The 19602-nt window shown below is 39.8% G+C and overlaps 1 protein-coding gene across 5 annotated transcripts in view; it reads right to left on the bottom strand.

Moving 5' to 3' along the window:
• Positions 1-4196: 4196 nt before the first annotated feature.
• The window catches only part of SATB1 (SATB homeobox 1), a 90799-nt gene continuing 75393 nt past the window's right edge, over positions 4197-19602 (bottom strand). For 4 of the 5 annotated variants that reach the window (XM_065752952.1, XM_065752951.1, XM_065752949.1 and 1 more), the window contains 2 exons: positions 9199-9402; positions 4197-5928 (listed from right to left, as the gene is read on the bottom strand). In XM_065752952.1, coding sequence (XP_065609024.1) covers positions 5443-5928; positions 9199-9402 — 690 coding nt within the window. In that variant the 3' untranslated portion in view covers positions 4197-5442. Of the gene's footprint in view, positions 5929-8610; positions 8707-9198; positions 9403-19602 lie in introns of all 5 variants that reach the window. The other variant, XM_065752953.1, reaches the window with a different exon arrangement.

The following is a 19602-nucleotide window of genomic DNA, read 5'->3' as shown; positions in this document are numbered from 1 at the left end:
CATCCAGTGTGTGAACCGTGAGTGCTCCTCACTTCATTTTCCAAATGCCTAACTCAGATCTCTTTCAGAAGTGCAATTCCCCCATCAACACTAGGCATGACTGACCCCACTAAGTTTGCAGCCAGATATTTCTTCTACTCTCCCCTCCTTATCCATCTCCTTCAGTCTCTCAGCTGATTACTGAATCCCTATTAGGCTGGGAATAAAGCATTTTGCCCACTAAGGCAAGCCAACAACACCTGTACTTATTTACCAATCCAAGCTGTCATGATGATAATGATAAAGAATCACTTTTCCTGCACTTTTGAAAGGACATCCTTGCCTACTTTTCCCCGCTGGGGTTTGCTCTAAGGTAAAGTGTTTTCTAAACTGCTTTCCCAGTATAAAAATGTTGCCTGGGGATGAGGCACAGAAAAAGAGAGAGAAGCAACTCAGGGGCACGCTAAGTGCCCCCTTGAGATGGGGTAAGAAGGGGTGTACAAGAAGGGCAGCATCATCCATAGGGCTGGTCTTGTGGATGCTGCTTATTTTGCAACACAAGTAACATAACAGACTGCTCTTTGCCTTAAATTCTATTATGGGAGAAATTCTGCTGCAAAATCAGCAGCATTCTGCGTGAATTTTTCTGGTCCCATCACTTTCAAATCATTGCAACTGATCCCTTAAGATGTCAATAGCAGTCTGACACCTCCTGAGGCAACAACCTATTCACCCAAAAACTTTACCTAAAAACTGTGCTCTGAGTGCTAACATAATTAACTTTTTTTTTTTTTTTTTTTAATTCTCTTTCACTGTGATAAAAATCCAGGCCCTACAGCATGTCTGATTTTTTCAGCTCCTATGGTATGCCTACTTCACGGAGGACTTGAAGCTGCCTGTGGTTGCATAGTGTCTTGCAGGAAAATGAGAATTTTACAGTGTGGGTGTTGCTTTAGCATATTATGGGAGTAAGCAACTGACCACTAAATGAGATTCCTAGCTTGATCTCCAGTGGCTGCTGTCAGCCTGCAGCTGAACACAAAAGCCTGCATGTCCTGCATGGAGGGATGGCACATTCTTTCAGGGGACTTCTTTTGCTGTGGACAGGTGAGGAGGTTTTTGTGCCAGCTCTCTGGTTAGAGACCATGGTACATTTCAGATCAGTAACATTTTCCACAGTGGTATTACAGTATCGCATTCCTGGATGTCCCTCCAGCAACAAAATCTGTTGTTTCATGCAAGGGCATCTACTATGACTTTGCTGATGCTCCCGTTCTCCTCTGCCACCTTCCTCTTCTTTTCTCTCCTTCTCCCTTGGACATCTACCCCTTTTATACCCTTTACTCCGGTACTCCAGAAACTACTGGTTTGGCTGTGCTCCAGACAGCACTGGTTTTCTGAGGACAGTGGGTTGTTCCAGCAGAGTGATGTGGCTCATAGCACGGATGGCGGCCATGGAATCACAGAATCACAGAATGGCTTCGCTTAAGAAGGGACCTTAAAAACTGTGCCAACTTTCCTGCCTTGGGCAGTTACCACACACACAGGCTCAGGACGCTATCCATGGAGGGGACCCATGCAGTGCTTGCTACCTTACAGTAAGCTGCGGCACACACACCTGAGTGCTTGTGTGTAAACAGGAGAGGTGACATCTGGGCAGGATGACCCAGGGCAGGAAAGGTGGTGGGGCCAGGCCGGTGCAGAACAATGCGTGTGGGATGTGGGAGGGCTGCCAGCAGGGGAGGGCGGGAAGGCTCCTGTATGAACCTGAGAGCAAACAAACTTGCTGCCAAGTAGCACTGCTCCTGCTCCAAGGAGGATCGCTTATTGCAGTTTGAATTATTAGCTCATTTGTTGTAGTAAAAGACTGCGTGGATGCAAGGCACTGTGAGGAGACCAAACTAAAATTACATCCGTGCGCAAAAAAGGCCTGGGAGCGTATTTATATCCCTGCTTTGCCATGGGACTGTTATTCAAAGCACACTATAAATCATTATGTAAAAATCAAAAAAACCTTTGGTCTCTGCATCGTATCTGACATAAAAACACACAGTCGACGCTAAGCAGAATTGCTAATACTTGATGCTCAAGCAGACTTACGCAGTATGCAATTTATACCACTGTTAACGTATGGGGCATTTGCATTGGTGAATGGACTGAGAGGCAAGGTTTGGTGTTTTCCCAGCCCACAACCAAAGTACTCAATCAGAAAATCACTGAAACCATATGGAAGAGAACCATCGTCCTCCATTTGCTGCACAGTTTTATCCCTTTAAAACATTTTTAACCTTTGATATGATTTCCTTTAAAACCTGGACATTACTTTCCACATCATCTGACCAACTTAAAGTAGTGATGCAAACCAGAGCTCTAGAAATCCCGTAGTGCAGGGCAGGGAGACTTCACAGTGACAAGTAACTGTTGTGCTCGTGCCTGAGGTATCTGAGTACCACCAAGCCAAGGCCCTCCTGGAATCTGGGCCCTCTCTGGTTCATTTCTGGCTTGAAAAACACTCACTGGAGACTCCAGCATACCTGCATAAATCTTGTCACTTAAATACGGATTAATGAGAATCGGTAGGGAGTAAAAACACTCCACTTTTTGTGGTAAAACCACAAAACATTGTCAATACTTAACTTCACAGTTTTATAGCAAAGGCTAAGCTCTGCCATCCCTAGTCAGCACTCAGGTTCCTCTTTTTTAGCCATTTGGCCTTATTCACAGCTTAAATTTTATTCCTAGTAAGCACTGTTATTTCCTCACACTTCCTTAAGCCCATACAAAATACTGTTCTCATATACTCCTGGCGAAGTCCGGTTCAGCAGTGAGTTTTACCTGCAACTTCCCAACAAATTGTCTTTTCATCTCTCAGTTCATGTTGCAGTTATAAAAAAAAACAAAAAACAAAACACAAAACAACGTATTTGCTTCAGAAATCAAGGCTGATTTCTTAATCTCTACAGAAACTGAAGGTTTGTTGATAGGATTATACCAGATGGTGAGAAAAACGAACTGAAAAGGACATAAGGTGTTTTCTAGGTAGTCTAAGCAGTCCATGAGTCGAGTTGACATATGCTTGTAGTAGATTAACTCCTGACAGTATAAACTTCCTGCATCCACGTAACGTTGGCAACCTTAATACCTGTATCACCTTCGAAGATGCCTCTAAGGATTTAACAAAGATGCCTTTGGTCACTTAGGCCAAGATAAAAGTGTGCTTTCTGCCCACCCATCAGGATCCAAACCCCTACACAGGTAATATATGACTGCACAGGCCAGTTGACTTGAAAGGTAACCACAGCTGGGATGGGACAAGGTAAGGCCTTGATAATGGAAAAGAAACAGCTATAATAATCATGGCCTCTACTTCAGCACCCATAAAGCTTAAAAGGATAAAAGGAAATTGCTTTTGAAATAAGAAAGACGATTTTATAAATATTTCTTCTCACCCTTTTATAGCGTTGGATTTGTTGCCCCATTTCTTATACTAGGAGTGCTGCATGTATTAGCTTTTAGCATGGAGTATACTCCAGGAAAGTGGATTTTTTCCTTCCTCCCCTGCATATGCACATGCATCAGTTTGAAAAGTGATTTCATTTGAACTTTCCCACGTCAAGCAGCCCTTTTGAGAGGGCTGCTTGGCCCTTCAGCCACACTTAGGGTGCTAATGGAACTTCTCTGACTTCGCATACCCTCAAAGCTCACCAGTTGCGATGGCTTTATCAAGAACCTTATTAGTGATTGTTTAAAAGAATCTTGCTTAGAAGGGCACTGCAATGTGCAAAGCCCATCTTTCTGATGTTCTTAATGACTATTAATGATTTTTTTTTAATGTTTATACATTAGTGCAAGGAATAGTGTTAGCATAATTCTAGTGTAAAAGAAAACCAGCTGTATCCATTATAAGTGCATTACTGCCAGGAACTGTAAATATGTTTATGCCTGATAGCCTTTTGACTCAATAACATCCTGCTATCTCTGTTGGGCAGGCAAGTTTTTAAATCTAGAAAAGACAGGTTATGATTTTCATAACCAAACCGTGTTTCGTTTTGAAGTATGTTATCTATATTCAAATATTAAGAAGGTCATTTAAAAAAATCTGCTCATGATTTGAAAGGAGAACAATTGAAATGTCATCTTCAAAGTGGTGGCAAGGAGGTACAGTGTGTACCAAGAACAAGTTATATTCCTCACAGACACACACATACGCAGACAAACCCTGCCGTATCATACCATACAAACAATTTTAATTGTGTAGTTACAGTCAATAACCACTCCTAGTCAGAACATTTCTGCATAAAGAAAATCGTGATACACTTATAAAAACAGCCAGCTGTAACAAAATAACTGGTGTTTTCATAGCAATAAACTCATAAAAAAGAAATACACCTTTATACAGAAAATTTATACAGCTGTAGCTTTAAAATTGATTGTAAACCAAAGGAAGACACATTGCAAACATCAATTATTTTCACATTAATTGCATAAGTTTCTAAGGTGATCTATTAGTTTTATTTACCTAAGCTTATTTGCATGATAGTAAAAATTGCATACAACAATAAGAGTGAAGCTTATAGTATGAATTGCTTGGATAACATAGAGCACTTTTTATAGGCAACTGTGTAAAGCACATTTTCTCTATTTAAAACTTTTAAGACACTTTGTTTTACTGCCCATCAAAATACATTTATAAATAGAAAAAAAAAATCAGTATGATAACAAGAGAAGCAATATTACATTTAACGGAAACTTCCAAAAAAATTAATTACAACATGATGCTGCAGGATCTACAAATAAATAATGAGGACTAAATTGTGTTTCACATTTTCTTTTTCATTTTCTTTAAAACCATGTAACAATGAGAATGGAAAAAAATAATAATACAGTGACCTTTATTTCCAAAAGAAAACAAATCTGAATTACGGCAGTGCCATATAATACAAGGCATTTGTTGGCATATGTTATCTTTAAACTGCATTCCACAGTCTATAGTTCTTTTGTAACATACAATAGAACAAGAGTAACAAACTCTTTTTATTTTATTTTTTAAATAAATGTGAGTTTCCAAAGATCAGGTGTGGAGTGCTACAGTAATAATTAAAAACAAGAACATAATGAAAACAAAAAACAGTAAATCACAAAAGTTGTAATGCTTGTCTGAAGGCTCCAGAATCAAAATCACTGGTATCATGCTTATTGGGTACACTCACAGTGTATCCAGTGAACACAAATTAATATCAAACAATCCTCAACGCTTCATCTGTTGCTGCGAAGCAGTTTGTAAAACAGAGTAAAACATCTAGTGCAGTCTGCATTATCTCCTTTTTTCAACTTTTGTGCAAGTTTTGGAAGATTCATTGGCCAAACAATGAATAATAAAGGTTTTTGACAGAACGCAAGATGGAATTTTCATTTCATTAGTAAATACCAGTGGCACTGTTGAAAGAAAATAATACTTTTAGATCAGTCTTTCAATTCAGAATTAATCTCTGTGTTCCCTTCTACTGATAACTCTTCTTCTAGTTTAACTGAGAAAAGCGTGTTTGCATTTTTGTCTTGGATGCTGTCTTCTAAATCCTTGAGCAACTCTTCCTCCTTGTATTCTGCAACATCTACCTCCAGCCCAGAATTGTCCTTCAGCTTTCCGTGGTGCTTGAGATAATACCGCTGGTTCTGAAAGAACTTGATGATGGTGTACTTGGGCAGGTCAAGCTGAGCGGAGAGAGTCTGGATTGCTTCTTCATCAGGATACAGGCCCACATCTTGTATGAAACTCTGTAGGATCCCGAGGGCTTCAACAGAAATCTTTGTTCGTGGCCGGGGTTTCTGACGATTTTCATCCTCAGATTCAGCTGGTGATGCTACTGTCGGTTGCCTTGGGGGAAGTCTGGGACCCGGCTGCTGTTGCTGCTGCTGCTGTTGTTGCTGTTGCTGCTGCTGCTGTTGCTGCTGCAAGACAAAGCACAGAATTTTTTTTTTGTACAAGTATTCTTGCTCGCCTTCTTTGTTACCAAGAAAATCCAGGGGAACAACTGCAAAGCTATAAGCAACTGCTTGATAAGTTGAAGGCAAACAAAACAAAGGGCTCATTATTGTTGGTAGTATGGTGAACTCGAAACAAAGAAGGATTAGTAACCCTCTGCATATCTTGCACGTGTCTGCATGTGTGTAAGCAGAGACTGGGATAAATGGCTGTCAGGATGCGGGCAGAGTGGTGGCACCCCGGTTTTGTCGGGTTGGAAACACTGATGACGTGTCACTGGTGTAGTTAAGCTGACACAGTTTAATGAACGTGCTTCACGAGTCAAGTGCAGACAAGACAAAATGCTAAGTAGGTGACATAAACTTGACCAGCTTAGCCAGAACTGTAGCAAGGGCAAAGTGAGAAAAGTGCCAGAGGAGGGCAAACACACAAGAGCTCTGCCAGAAGCAGCAGCTGCTGCCCAAAAGCAAGGGCTGCAAATCTCTAGCAATGGCTACGGTGAGGGACAGGGGAGATCAAGGGAGGAGGAGGGCTTTATAGCTAAGTGTAGAAATATCCCACCACCAAACTGAGCTCAGCAGCTGCTGAAGCCTCCTCAAACTTGCAAGCACTACTACAGGCTGTGAGAGCTGGAAGTGCCTAACACCACTCTGCCAAACCCAGTCTTCACAAGGACAAAGAGATCAGGAGACAGCAACTCGTTATTTCCCAGGCTGGCACTGGCCCATCTTGCCTGTGGCCACGGAGGGGGTCTGTCTTGCCTGCATTCAAGGATCCCGGCATATAAACAGGGAACAAATATATTTACCTACTGCAGTGTTTGTGCTGGGGATTATTTAGTTAATATTTATAAAGCACTAAGATGCAAAGCTTTAAATAAGTTGCACTATTATTATTAGAAGGGAACATGCTGCATTCCAAAAACTCAAGCAGTAAAAATGAGCCAGTACGCACATCAGAAGAATAAGATAAAGCAAATCATGATGTAAATAATTAACAAGAGCTTAAAATGAAGTTTTGCAAGCATGGATTCAGAAACATTCTTAAAAGGTGAGGCACTGAGCTCTAGAGACAGAAATGTTTTTCTCATCCACTGCTGGAGTACAGTACATTATAAGATCATGTTTAAAATCAAAAGTAAATTTATCAGCTACTGTTTTTGTTGACAATTCTTTTGCTCTGCAGCACAGGAAGCACTGGTTAGTAGATATTTTGGGTCAGCAAATTTCTTGTCATATGGTACAAACCACCGGTTATTATTAATAAACAACAGCAGCAAAACAAGCAGTTGCTATCACCACTTTTCATTTCCCTTTGCGAGTCTTCCCTCAACAATTTTGTGTGTGTCAGAACTGGTTCCAAAGCTTTTGGCTGCAGCTCACTTGCAGACCTCAAGTAGCATAAGATACTGTAGGGGTACATAAATACGGAATGGGAAATTTCATTTTACAGTGCCACTCGTGGTTGTGGAGACTTCATGTAGGTCTCAACACCCATTTCAGCAGGAAGAGATCCTGTTACTGTAAAGTCTGACACAAATGCCGATGGAACCTGGGCTCTTGCCTCACCCCTGTGCCCATTCTTTCACGTTTTATGGCCTGAGTGCAGTCCTGCTCAAGGCTTCAAACCCCCAGAGATTCAAGACTACTCCCAGCACATTAAATTCTTACAAGACTGGAGGCTTTGCATATACAGGTTGAAAATTTGTGTCTTAGCTACGTATTTATGCATCTCCAACAATTAGAGTGCAGAAGGACACGGGCTCGGGCCCAGTCCCCCAGTCCTTATACTTACAAGTCACATTAAGAGATTACAGTGCAACTGGTTATGTGAATAATATTTGTGAGATCAAACACAAAACTTTTATCAACAAGGCAGGAAAATCTAAGTAAGTGGCACAGTGATACAGTGTTTATACTGTGCATAAGCTTCTCCTTTTATCCCTTTCAGAAGTGATTTTATTAAAGACAATGTACATTTTCAAACAAGCGCTGTTTTATTACTTAATATAGATCTTTCTCCCTTTTTGCTAAATCAAACAGCAAGTTTCCAGGCTTTCACGATTATTTTAGTACTTGATATCCTAAGGGATTGTCTTACTCAGTTTGCTTTATCTTTAATATACACTCGTGTTGTTTCTGGCTGTGAGATAATTCTATCCTCCCAAGTTCGGTAAATATTTTTCTGCACAGGTGATACAAATGGTACACCGAGGTCTCAGCTGAGGTTGAGAACTCTGACAAATGGCAATATCTGCCCTGCAAGAGGGAGCAGCTAAAAAGCTGACCTCAGGTCTTCATTAGAAGGGATTAAAGAGCCTCCAGCTCAGAGAGCTGCAGATCATAGAATTACAGCATGGCTTGAGTTTGGAAGGGACCTTAAAGGCCATCCAGTTCAAAGCCCCCTGCTGTGGACAGGGTTGCCACCTACTAGATCAGGCTGCCTAAGAACCCATCCAACCTGGCCTTGAATGCCTCCAGGGACAGGGCATCCCCAACTTCTCTGGGCAAACTGTTCCAGCTCTGACCTACAATATTTAGCGGACAGCTGTCTGCGCTCCTAGTCCCGCGGTGCCTGGGTGAGCCGAGGGCCTTGCCTCTCCGAGACCTCGGTTCTCTCCCTGGAACACTGCCCTCGTGCCAGCTCACCTGCGGAGCAGCACCCAGCCAAGGTCCAGCGGTCAGCAGGCCTGGTAAGAAAGCGCCTCTATGCTCTCCTTTCCCAAGGGTGGTGGGAGAGGGGCTCTGAAGGAAAAACAAACAAACATTGACTCATCCCAGACTCAGCTGGGGTTAAAATGGGCTGAGGAGCCGGGTCCCCTTCCCTCACTCCAGCCTGGGGTGATCGGCTGCTGTATGCCGAGCTTAAGCTTTCATCAGCAACTCAGTAACCTCCTCCCACTGCAGTGGCACCACAGGCCCAGCTCCGAGCACCCCTCTCTTGTGGTCATGAGGCCCATCTAGCACAGGCAGCTAACACGGGAGGCTTGTCCTGCCCACATATGGCTATGCCCAAGCTGCCCTGTCACACAAGCTTGAAAAAACTCAAACCAAAAGAAAAATCGGTGTGATCACCAACTCATCTTTTAATTCAAGTGGCAGACGGCAGTACGCTGTTATCTCTTACCAGGAGACCGGTGGTTAGCCTGGCCAGGAGGAAAGAAACACTAATTTCCTTTGCTATGTTTAAAGCATTATTTACTTAGTGCTCTGCTGGATTGGCCAAGGTAAACTAACCTGAATCTGTTCTGCTGGCACATGGATAATGTGGGAAGGCCTGTCACCATGGTGATGAACTGCATTGCTTTCTTGTTCATAAATGGCATCGCGTTCAGGCTGAGGAAGACTGAGGAACCTTCGGATCATGGAGAGATTCTCCCAGAGGGTCCTGTTCTCTGGTGAGGGATCTTCTTTCCAACGTAACAGCTCACAGAGCCATCCCTTGAAGATAACACCAGCAAAACATTAGTTTTTTCTTGTCTTGCAAGGGGCAAGTAAAGGTAAAAAGCAGACTTGAGCAGCACTGCATTCTCTCACCTGCTCCTCCAAGAAGTCACAGCTTTCCCTGTAAATGCTGCATGTGAAGTAAACATCAACACACCGAGACTGCCATGCTATTGCACAGACCCCTGCAAGCGCGGGCATTTTGGAAAACACATTTTACTTGGTCCCACACCACAATGCTGTTGTTTTTTCAACAAACCCATGGATCAAGGCAGAACCCCCCATCCTCTCCTCCCCTACACAATTATGCCATATATTCTGTCTCGTGCCTGTCTATTTTCTTCTGTTTATCCATTGGAGAGCACCAACACTGTTTCAGTAGGCAGTTAATTGGCTGCTGAGTTGTTTTTAAATATTGGTGCTCCTCCTCTAGACAAGAAAGTACTTCTGGTACCTGCTTTGGCCACAGAGCTGCCTGATGTAAATCATAATGATAGCAGAATTCCCTAACGTCCTTTTGAAAGAGAGGAATTCTTTGACGAGATGCAGGAAAGTAATATTGTGTTCCTATCTACCATGAGTAGATGTGCCTCTGCAGGTGAATTTATTTGAAAATAATGATCTGTTTCAGTACTTTTCTCACAGACCCAGAAAAAAACAGTCTCACATATACGAGATACGAGGGTAATGTACAGGATACGAGGTAATCTCATGCTTTTGACTCACCCTCCATATCCTTCCCAGGTCACCAAACAGCAAGATCCTAAACCAGCTATCTTTTTGGGAAACAAACTATGAAGCACAGTGTGCATCATCAGCAAATTTTCGTATATTAAAATTTAGAAATGAACTATTACATGCATTCAACCTGCATATTTCTTCCTTTTAGCTTCCAGGATCTGTTTTCAAAACTAGGCCTGTGCAATTTTATTTCTTAATGCTGTGGGAAAGATAATGTGACATTTTATTGAATCAACAAATAATATAAATGTACAGAAGCTTTTAGATCCATCTTACATGTACTGGTAGTTGAAAAATGGTTTATCCAGGCTAGTTTACTACTAGATACAATAGATACATAGATACAATATAGATATGTCATTTTCCTGAAGACATTCATATCTTTACCTAGCAGTTAATAAATGCAGTGTAAAAATATTGCCATGATAGGAAGAGATGAAAGTAAACAAATAATCTTAATGCATTCATACTGTATGAGAACATATTTAGTGAGATGTGTATAAAGACTTCAAGTATATGCTCTTGCATTTAAGTGGAAAAGTGAACAAATGACACAGGAGAATATGTCCTCAAGAAACAGAAATAGCACAAAGCACAAATATTGGCAATGTGAGAAGGTAAAAATCTGAGTAGGGCTCAAACCAGAGATGGGGTAGACTCCAGTTTTTGGCCATGGTGGGTAACAAAAGTTGATTGGGAAATGTGGCCAGATGCCATTGTATAAAATGTACACAGACTGTCCCAGGTGGAACTGTACAGCACGCTTCTAAAAGAGGAGCAATGGCCTGTGAAGTCTCCCTCCCCATCATAAGGATCCTTAGGATATGTTAGTGGGCACTCCATGTCCCTAAACAAAACCCACATGTTGCTCGTGGTTCTCTGCTTGCCTTGCTTTCAAGGAAATAAGTGTAGGACTACTAGCTTTCTACAGCAAGTTAAACGGTGCAATCAGAAAGTGTAGGTGGTTTTCTGAGAAGGGAGGGGAGAAGATGAAGATAACAAAACTGAAATCTTTTAATTGAAATGTGGCTATAAAATTTTTAATGAAAAAGAGAAAGGTCTGCCTGAAGCAGAAAAAAATTGTCCTTCGGCTGTTCGGGATCTGCAATGCTTCACATTAAATCTGTTTGTCCTCTTTCTAATTGTGGTGAAACAAAAAGCAGAGCTGCCACAGCAATTAGGTGAAAATCCTGTCCCCTCCAATGACAACTCTTTAAGGTATATTCACAGACCTAAGAGGAATTTGCACCATACATTTAGAAACTGCATTTGTTTTGTTTGAAGACCACGAGAATCTCAGACACTGTTTTGAAAAGGACAATGAGAACTCTTTTTAAATGATCAGTAATAAAATAATTCCTAAACAATCACGGTTTGTGCCAACTAAACGTATTTCATAACACTTTTGTTAACTAAAATATTCCTTCTCCTCATATCGTGTTTTCTGCGTTTCAACACTCACCAAATCAGTCCTTAGTAATACTAGTCACCAATGACTAACATTACATTTCCAGTGCTTTTCTACTAGCCTTTGTACAGAAGTAATGCATCTAATCTTGATCTAAAAACAATTTGATGAGTTGTAAGATGAAGTATGTCTTTGCCAGCCTTTCATAAAAACAATGATTTTGAGATTCTGAAATCAGTTGCTTCTGACAGTGTGTAGAATAGACTGCTGCTCTAATAAAATTTCTCTTTTCCACTCTGTTCTTCATATTCCTAAAGAAGTAAACAAATATTCTGATGAAATATATGATGGGCAACAGGGAAATGACCAAGTGAAATCTTTTAAAAACAAGGAAATAAGTAATTTTTTGGCCTTCATTTATTTCTGAAAACATAGCAGAAATTGACCTCACAAATAATCTCAGAAGAGACAGTGAATAGTGTGCAGTAACAGAAACTTTAGGGGTTTATTTTGTTAAAAGGGAAAAAACTTTACACCAGAATGTTTTCCTGCATTTCATTTAATTTGAGTTCAGACTTCTCTATCAAAAAAAAGCTCATTCATGAAAGTCAGCTAAAAGAAAATGTATGAAATGTTTTTGTAACTTGGAGGAAAACTAATGATACAGACTCTTCCAGTGCTGAATTTTAAGTTCTGCAAAATTTGTATGTTTTGCTTCTATTTGATCTAAAGAAGAGTGAAGCACTGTAGCAAACGTAGTTTAATTTACAAATGAACCTATAACAAGGCTGATTTTTCTCCTCTTCTACTCCTGTAAGTTTAGAGCAATTTCTGTCTAGTTAAGAAAATTTATTCCAAAGGAGGGCTCGGACAACTGTTTCTGTTGTTTTTTGTTTTTTTTTTCCACATTTTTATAACCTTAAAGAAGTGGAAAGAACACTAAAATAATAAGGAAATATTTATAACTCAAATTAGATGACAACCAGCTTCTATAGCACACGCAGCACATCATTAAAAATGCTTTAAAATAATTAAGCAGATATATCTATGCAGCAAGGCAAACCCCCAAAACTCTGCAATGACATTGGGAAAAACCTTGATTCTAAAACACAGTAAATTTGCCAGGCAACATTACACTGAATATAAAGAGAGTACAAAGCAAAATATAAACATTAGCCACATGTAAATATGTTTGCAGAACTTTCAGGATGTTACTACTTTTCAAACTGACAAAGTTTAATTTGACACCTTCTGTTCTAAAACCTTTGTTTCTATTCAAAATCACGCCTTTAGCTGCTATCAATCACTGTGCTCTCCCTATTACTTAAAATACTGGCATGGGCCCTGGATAAACTGAAAATGCCATGCAGATGAATTCTGAGATAATATGTTCAAACCTGTTATATACAACACAAATCCTGTAAAGTTATGTATTGTAAACCTACATTTATTGGGAACTAAAAGTCTTAAATCCATCTGCTACAAAGAAAATACTGTTATGCACTTTCAAGTAACCAAGTACCATCTGCAAAGGTCTTGCTACAGTAAGCAAGAAAATGGTGAAAAAAAAAAAAAGATGCTAAACCTAAGATATTTAAAATAAATAAGAGTCTTCTGTCTGGTTTTCTGATAGGGATTTAGTAAAGAAACAGAAGACATTAAAGGAAAAAAAAACGTGTGAAAGCTGAACTGCCAAACTAATGCAGGAAAAGCGCAAAGAGGATAACTGCCAAGCATTAGAGTCTGCAAGACCCATGAGCACACTTATTTTAAAGAAAGCATACATGCATTTTATCTATGTATCCAAATGTTATTTTATTCAGACTGAGCCTAGCTTTGTTTAAATAAAATGTTCTGCTCTGTCACGTAGTGTCTAAAAAAACTATTCTTGCATTCCAGTATCTTTCTGATTAAACGAGAAGGAAAAAGAAAAAAAATAGAGATAATTGAAATCTGCACTTAAGGTGTAAATACCAATTCTAACTAGATCAAAGAGGGTAGCATTACCAGCATGAAAAGTGCTCTCTGGGCAAAGCTTTCCAAGACAGCAATAAACACGTCTGGAAGGAAAGGACTCTACGGTGGAGCAGCTGAACTCTATTGTTTGGTGAATTTGCTATTGCGACGATCATTTGCTAAATGTTTAATATTTCTTACAGAAAAACTAACAAAGAATCAAATGTTTTAAAAAAGAGCTGTGATTTGAATTCAAGGAGGCAAAACATTTTTCACTATCAATACTAAAATGTGAACAGCTTTTCTTTGGTACAGCATATCTGACATTATTTTGCATCAGTCTCTGGGGCATATAGGATAATAAAAATATATGGCGTTAGAAGAAATCAGTCTAAATAGGGAGGTGTTTGATACAAACATTTTAGCAGAAAGTGTGAATTGCGTTTCAGCATCTACTGTGAACAAAGACTCAGTACATAATCCATTAAACAGTACTTCGAACTCAAAAAATTGAGTATTGTAGACTAAACTAAAGTAGGCATTTTGAATGAGCACATTTTCAGCAACTAACTATAAAGCTAGCAATTTATCATTCAGCAAATAATTTTCTACTTTTAAAAGAATCTGTAAGTGTTACTTATGCTAATGAAGACTGTTTTTAATCTGCCCACAAACATGCTAAATAGAGGGCAATTTTTTTATTTACAATGCTGAAGGCACTCCAGTTTATAGAACACAGATATGAAATTACACTTGGCAAAATGGGCTCTTAATTGTCTGAGCAACCCAAATCCTTCACCTTTAACACAAAAGCTTACAGACAAAACAAAGGAAAAGAACTCATGAACTAAACTTTAAATATTGACTTTTTCCCTTCAAAAGCTGTCCAACTTGCTTTACAAATCGCAGTTTTGTTCCAAACGGCTGTGTTCATCATAGATATTTCCATTTCTTTTCAGAACAGAATCCACGCACAAAAGAGAAGGAAAAAAGGCCAACATCACCACTACAATATACATGCATACGATCTTAGGCTTCAGTATTAACTTGTAAGCTGCTCATTGTAGAGAAAGGTTGCTTTTGGAAAAGTCATAATACTTCGAACAAGATACATAATGGTAGCATAGAAGTACTGAAAGCATTTTAAATTATTTACTAGGTTAAAAGGGTGAAATGGTACTTTAAATACATCAAATTTCATCATCTGGGCCATTTTTTGGTGGCAAAGTGGTATTGATCTTTCCAAATGCTTAAAATTAACTATTTCCAGAAGGTCATTATTTGATTAAAGGCATTAAAGTTGAGGGCAAGAAATGATGCACTTTGTCTTCCTTCCCATTCAAATAATCATGTAATTTAATCAGAACTATCCCTTCATGTCCTGTAATAAAAATGTTTGTCTTAAGATATTGTTCTTTACCTAACATATTAACCTTTAAATGTTATGAAGTTCTTAAGAATAATCTCTGCTTAGAGAAGATTCTTCCATAATGCAATGAAGGATCTCCAGCATTTAAATTGATAAGGCCAAATTTCCCCTACGCATTGATTGGAAAACGCATTAAACCTTTCAACCGAGGTTTCTCACAGTGTTCAACAGGATCAAAAATTCAGAGTTTGGAATACAGAAGCTCCTGCCTGTGGCACTGTGAAGCAAAACAAGCACACGTTGTTTCAGTATGCGGAAATAGAAGAAAGAAGCAGCAATGGACTCTGTTTTAGTTTATAATGAAAACGTGGTCTGCTCTACATTACTCTTATCTAGAAAACTACAGCAGGCAACTCGCAGTGTAGTCTATGAGTGGAGCATTTAATTCAAAACTCATTTTCAGGCTGATATTACTGAAATTTGACTTCTTTCTCAGTGAAATGCCTGCGGCTTCGGACATAGGTACAAGTCCAGATGATCAGAGTGGTCCTTTTCAGCCTGAAATATTCTTCTGGAATTTCCTGACCGTGGGAGAATTTATTCTGACTACGGATTTTTTTTTTGACTGAAATACTGAAGTTGTCCTGGTCATCCCCTATGCAAAGCTGAGTAGACCTCTATGTTTCCCAGATGAGATGAAGTCTGTTAAAAGAAAGGTCTCTGGATAACTTCATAAGATTTTAAGGGAAAATAACAATCTATCATGCTTAGTAGGTTTTGATAGCAAACAACACAGTTGTTACTGAAAAGCTTTTCATTTTAGCTTATCTTTTCAAGTACTTTTAAGAACTGATTTCTGCGAGACACGCTTTCAAGACATTTTGAAAGCTGCCATGAGTATTAAATAGTTTGGGATTTCCCTGTTTTGCTCACAAAACTCTGTGTTTGTAATTCAAGAAGCAAAAGCTGCTGTTCATCCTGATCCAGATGAGCAGAGCTGCTAGAATAAGAATGCCTCTTCTTGAAATGTGGCCTAAAGTGAAAATAAATGTCCCCAGAAATACGTTTGCTTTATTATTTTGTTCACACTAATCAGTTCTAAGTTTCAAGCTTTGCCTTTGAGCAAATCTCTGCTAAATCAGAGAAAGTTTGAAACCTGAAGCTGTCCTTTATCTCCAGCTATTTCTGGTTTATCTCTTCTATTGGCTTTCATTACTAGAACACTGAAAGGGGAAGCCAGATGTGAATTTTAAGTAAATCTGTATCTGCCATCGTAATAGATGAGATTTAGTAAAACAAACAAAACTGAAAACCCCACAACCTCATAGGGCTTTTCAGAAGAAAGGTAAACTTCACTAGCAGGAAAAACTTCCTTTGAAGAAACAGATTATGCTATTTCCTTAAATTTCTTATCCAACCTATTATTCAGCTGCACCATCTGTCTGCATGTTACCTCCACCTCTTCTCTGGGTTGGGAAAAAAAAAAAGACCCAACTGCCAGCAGTGGTGCTGACAGCATTTCATTGCAATTTTTTTGGGTGACATTTTAGGGGAAAAGGATTCTTAATGTCTCTTCTTCCCTCTGCCTTTTCTCCTCTTCAGCTGCAGCACTTACAAATTAAACGTCCTTCTACTGTAAACAACCAAACAAAATGAAAAAAGAAAACAGAAAAACATTAAGAAACGAAACTTGCTAAAGCAACCTGTAAAATTCAGTGACAGGCAGCAAACAAGTACAGAAACAAAATGACCTATAGAGCTGGTTGCCCTGCTCCTGCAGTCTAGTCTGTCGGATCAGACCCCTCTCTAAGCTAAGCCCCAGTGTGTGGCTGAGAGCCAGCACTACAGAAAAACTTGTCGGCTTAAGGGCTGAGGCTGTATCAAAGCTGGTATGTGTGGTCCCCGGGTACGAACACTTGAGATGTACCAGCAGCTCAAGGGAAGAAAAAAACAGAACACTCCTAACCCGCTAACTCTAAAACTGGCTAAAAACATAAATATCGTTACTTTTTAGTTGTGTTCAGAAGGAATTAAAAAACTAAATTAAGGGCTTCTCCCAAGCTCCGTTTCTCTGCTCTCAGCCTCCTCCACCTCTCCTCTCCCTTGTTCAAATGTATCTTTTCTACAGTATTGCCTTCAATTGCCTAGCAATGATAGGCAAAAGCCCTAATCAAAAACATAATATGCATTCCTTTGAAAATCTTACATAAAATGCAACTACATTCATATGTAAAGAGAAGGGAAAAAGTAATACATGCAAAAACAGTGGGTGAAGCTTTATTCTGCCTTCCTCTCCTCCAAATCCTTCCTTTTTCACACTCAGGATTCAATTGGCATCATAACCATAAAATATGCCGGGCAAAAATGGACTTCACATTAAAGAAAAAAAATAAAGTAGATATATTAAAAAAAACCCACAAAAAATAAACACTTAAGAAAGAACTGCTAATTATTAAATAAGTCAGTCTTAGTCTGGTACATTACTTTTTATGGTATAGGCACATAAAATGGGTCAGTGGGTTTCACAGAGGGTGACTGGTAATATACGGCCCTTTATCTTTCATTTAAGTGGGGAGAAGTACTGATTTCACTGCAATACCAATGCTTCCCTTGAAAGTAAATCCAACCCTAAATCCAACCACGACCCTTAATAGCCTATATTTATTTATTCTTAAATGTGCAATCAATTTTTGTACGGCAGCTGTATCTACAGTTTAGTTAGAGAAGAGTCTTTAACAGAAAGTCTGGCAATCTTAAAAATCTTTTTTAGTACTATCAATTTACAACTGAACTGCAAATGTTTACGATGATGTTGCTTACGGAGATTTAACATTTGATTTGGGGGAAAGACCTCTGGTTAAAAGGCCACAGGGCCAAAGTGTCACTTCCACAATTACTTGTAACATGTGCACATCACATCGTTAGATTTATTTTTTTAAGATTATAATTTCCCAGAGGGAGCAATTTAAATCTGTGGCTTCTTGTCATATGCCTTTTTCTTTCTAGAATTTATTTTGGATCACAGGAAGATCCACCATGCACTGAGGAATCGCACAGCTGACGAGATGTGTCCGTCCAAAAAACATGACTCAAAAGTGCTCCTCAGATATCTCTGCACATTTTTATCTTTTCCTCTATAATTTAATCCAGCATTTAAATACACTGAGAAGACCTCTTTTAACATTTCCCATGCAGCTGGATCCTGTGGGTTCCAGACCTGCGGTGAACAACATGCAATGCTCTGACCATCCCAAAAGTAAGGGATTCCTAAAGAAACTGAAACTAAACCTTCCCCTTTCTCCATATTTTGTGAACCAAAAATATGGTCAGAAAACTAAGGATGCTAACTATCTCAATGCATTTTAAAATTTACACTTGTGAAAGACAGAAATCTAGCTGAACGAGAAAGAAGCTGGCAGAAACAAATATATCAAATGTGGAAAAATAAAGGCAGCAAAGCCCTTGGAAAGCTAAAATCCCCCAAACTGTAATGTGGTTGCTTGGGGCATCAACTTAAAAGTACAGGAAAGCTGGAGCAAAGGGAAGCTGGAGGGAGGGATTCGACCCTCCTGGTTGGCTGTGGCTGGGACTAACAGCAGGGTGCTTTGAAGGGGCCTGTCCCCACGCTGGGGACAAGAGCAGCCACAAGCTCCTGGAGAGCCCAGGCTTTTTTTCACTGGGCAAGAAAAAAGACAGTGGTGTTTGTCCCTCCTGCCTGCCCCAAAGAAGTTTGAGCCTTCGGTTACACTCCTTATATTAAGTAAGAAGAATAAATGGTGCTTAGAGGTGAAGTGAGCCAGCTGCCTTCAATCAAAAATAAAATAAAAACAAAAATAAAAAGAAGCTAATTTAAGCCCTTTCACCTCACAAGCCTGTCACGTTCTTTGGGGTGTTGAACATTTTGAATCATCTGGTGCAATGATTAGGGAGAAAACACACATCTACTCTTCTTTCCTCCTTCCTTAGCCCAGCAGCTCTTCACCCGAATTTTAACCAGTCCTTCTGTAGCAAATCGCTTCTCAGACTGCTGCTGTTTGCAGAAGATGTCTTTATCTCTGCAGTGGCATGTTTTGTAGTGCTCTGTTTCTCAGGACGAAATTTCCCCCGCCATTTCCTGTTTAGCTCCTGTTTATCTTATTTTTAAATGCATTAGTTTCCTCATGTTAAAAACCCAACATACTGAACCTTCGGAAGCCCCCAGATCAGTGGCCTACCCACTGCACTGGCAATCTGAGGAATGAAGAAGCCATGTGGACGCATGTGGGATGCCCTATATGCAGCCCGGCCACACAGGGGACAGTAGTGGAACATGGCAGGCAGAGCCCAAAAAAATGATAGGAGATAAACAGAATGGGAAGAAGGGCTAAGAGGAGAGCTAGCGGGATGAGTGAAGGTGGAGAGGAAAACAAAACAGAAGGTGAGGATGTAGAAAGCAGGAAGAGAGATTAAGGAAATCCATCCTGCCAGAAACAGCACCTCTTGTCAGGCAGACAGCAGGTGCTGCCTGAGGAGGAGCTGATTCATGCATCTGGAGTGCAGGAACCAAAGCACCTCTACCTAGGAAAGGGAAATTAGAAATAAAAGATAAAAAGAAATGAAAGCTGGATTTCTGGACCCTTGAAAGAAACCTGACCGTTCACGTTCAGCATCATCTCATGTCCTCCAAATCCTTCCTGCCCTTCTCGTTGCCTTGCCTCTGACTTACACTGCAAACATCTGCAGC

The sequence above is a fragment of the Cyrtonyx montezumae genome, unplaced genomic scaffold, assembly GCF_038088225.1.
Source record: "Cyrtonyx montezumae isolate F1298 unplaced genomic scaffold, pur_monq_1.0 scaffold_8, whole genome shotgun sequence".
NCBI lineage: Eukaryota > Metazoa > Chordata > Aves > Galliformes > Odontophoridae > Cyrtonyx > Cyrtonyx montezumae.
This window is presented reverse-complemented; position numbering and strand designations above follow the sequence as displayed.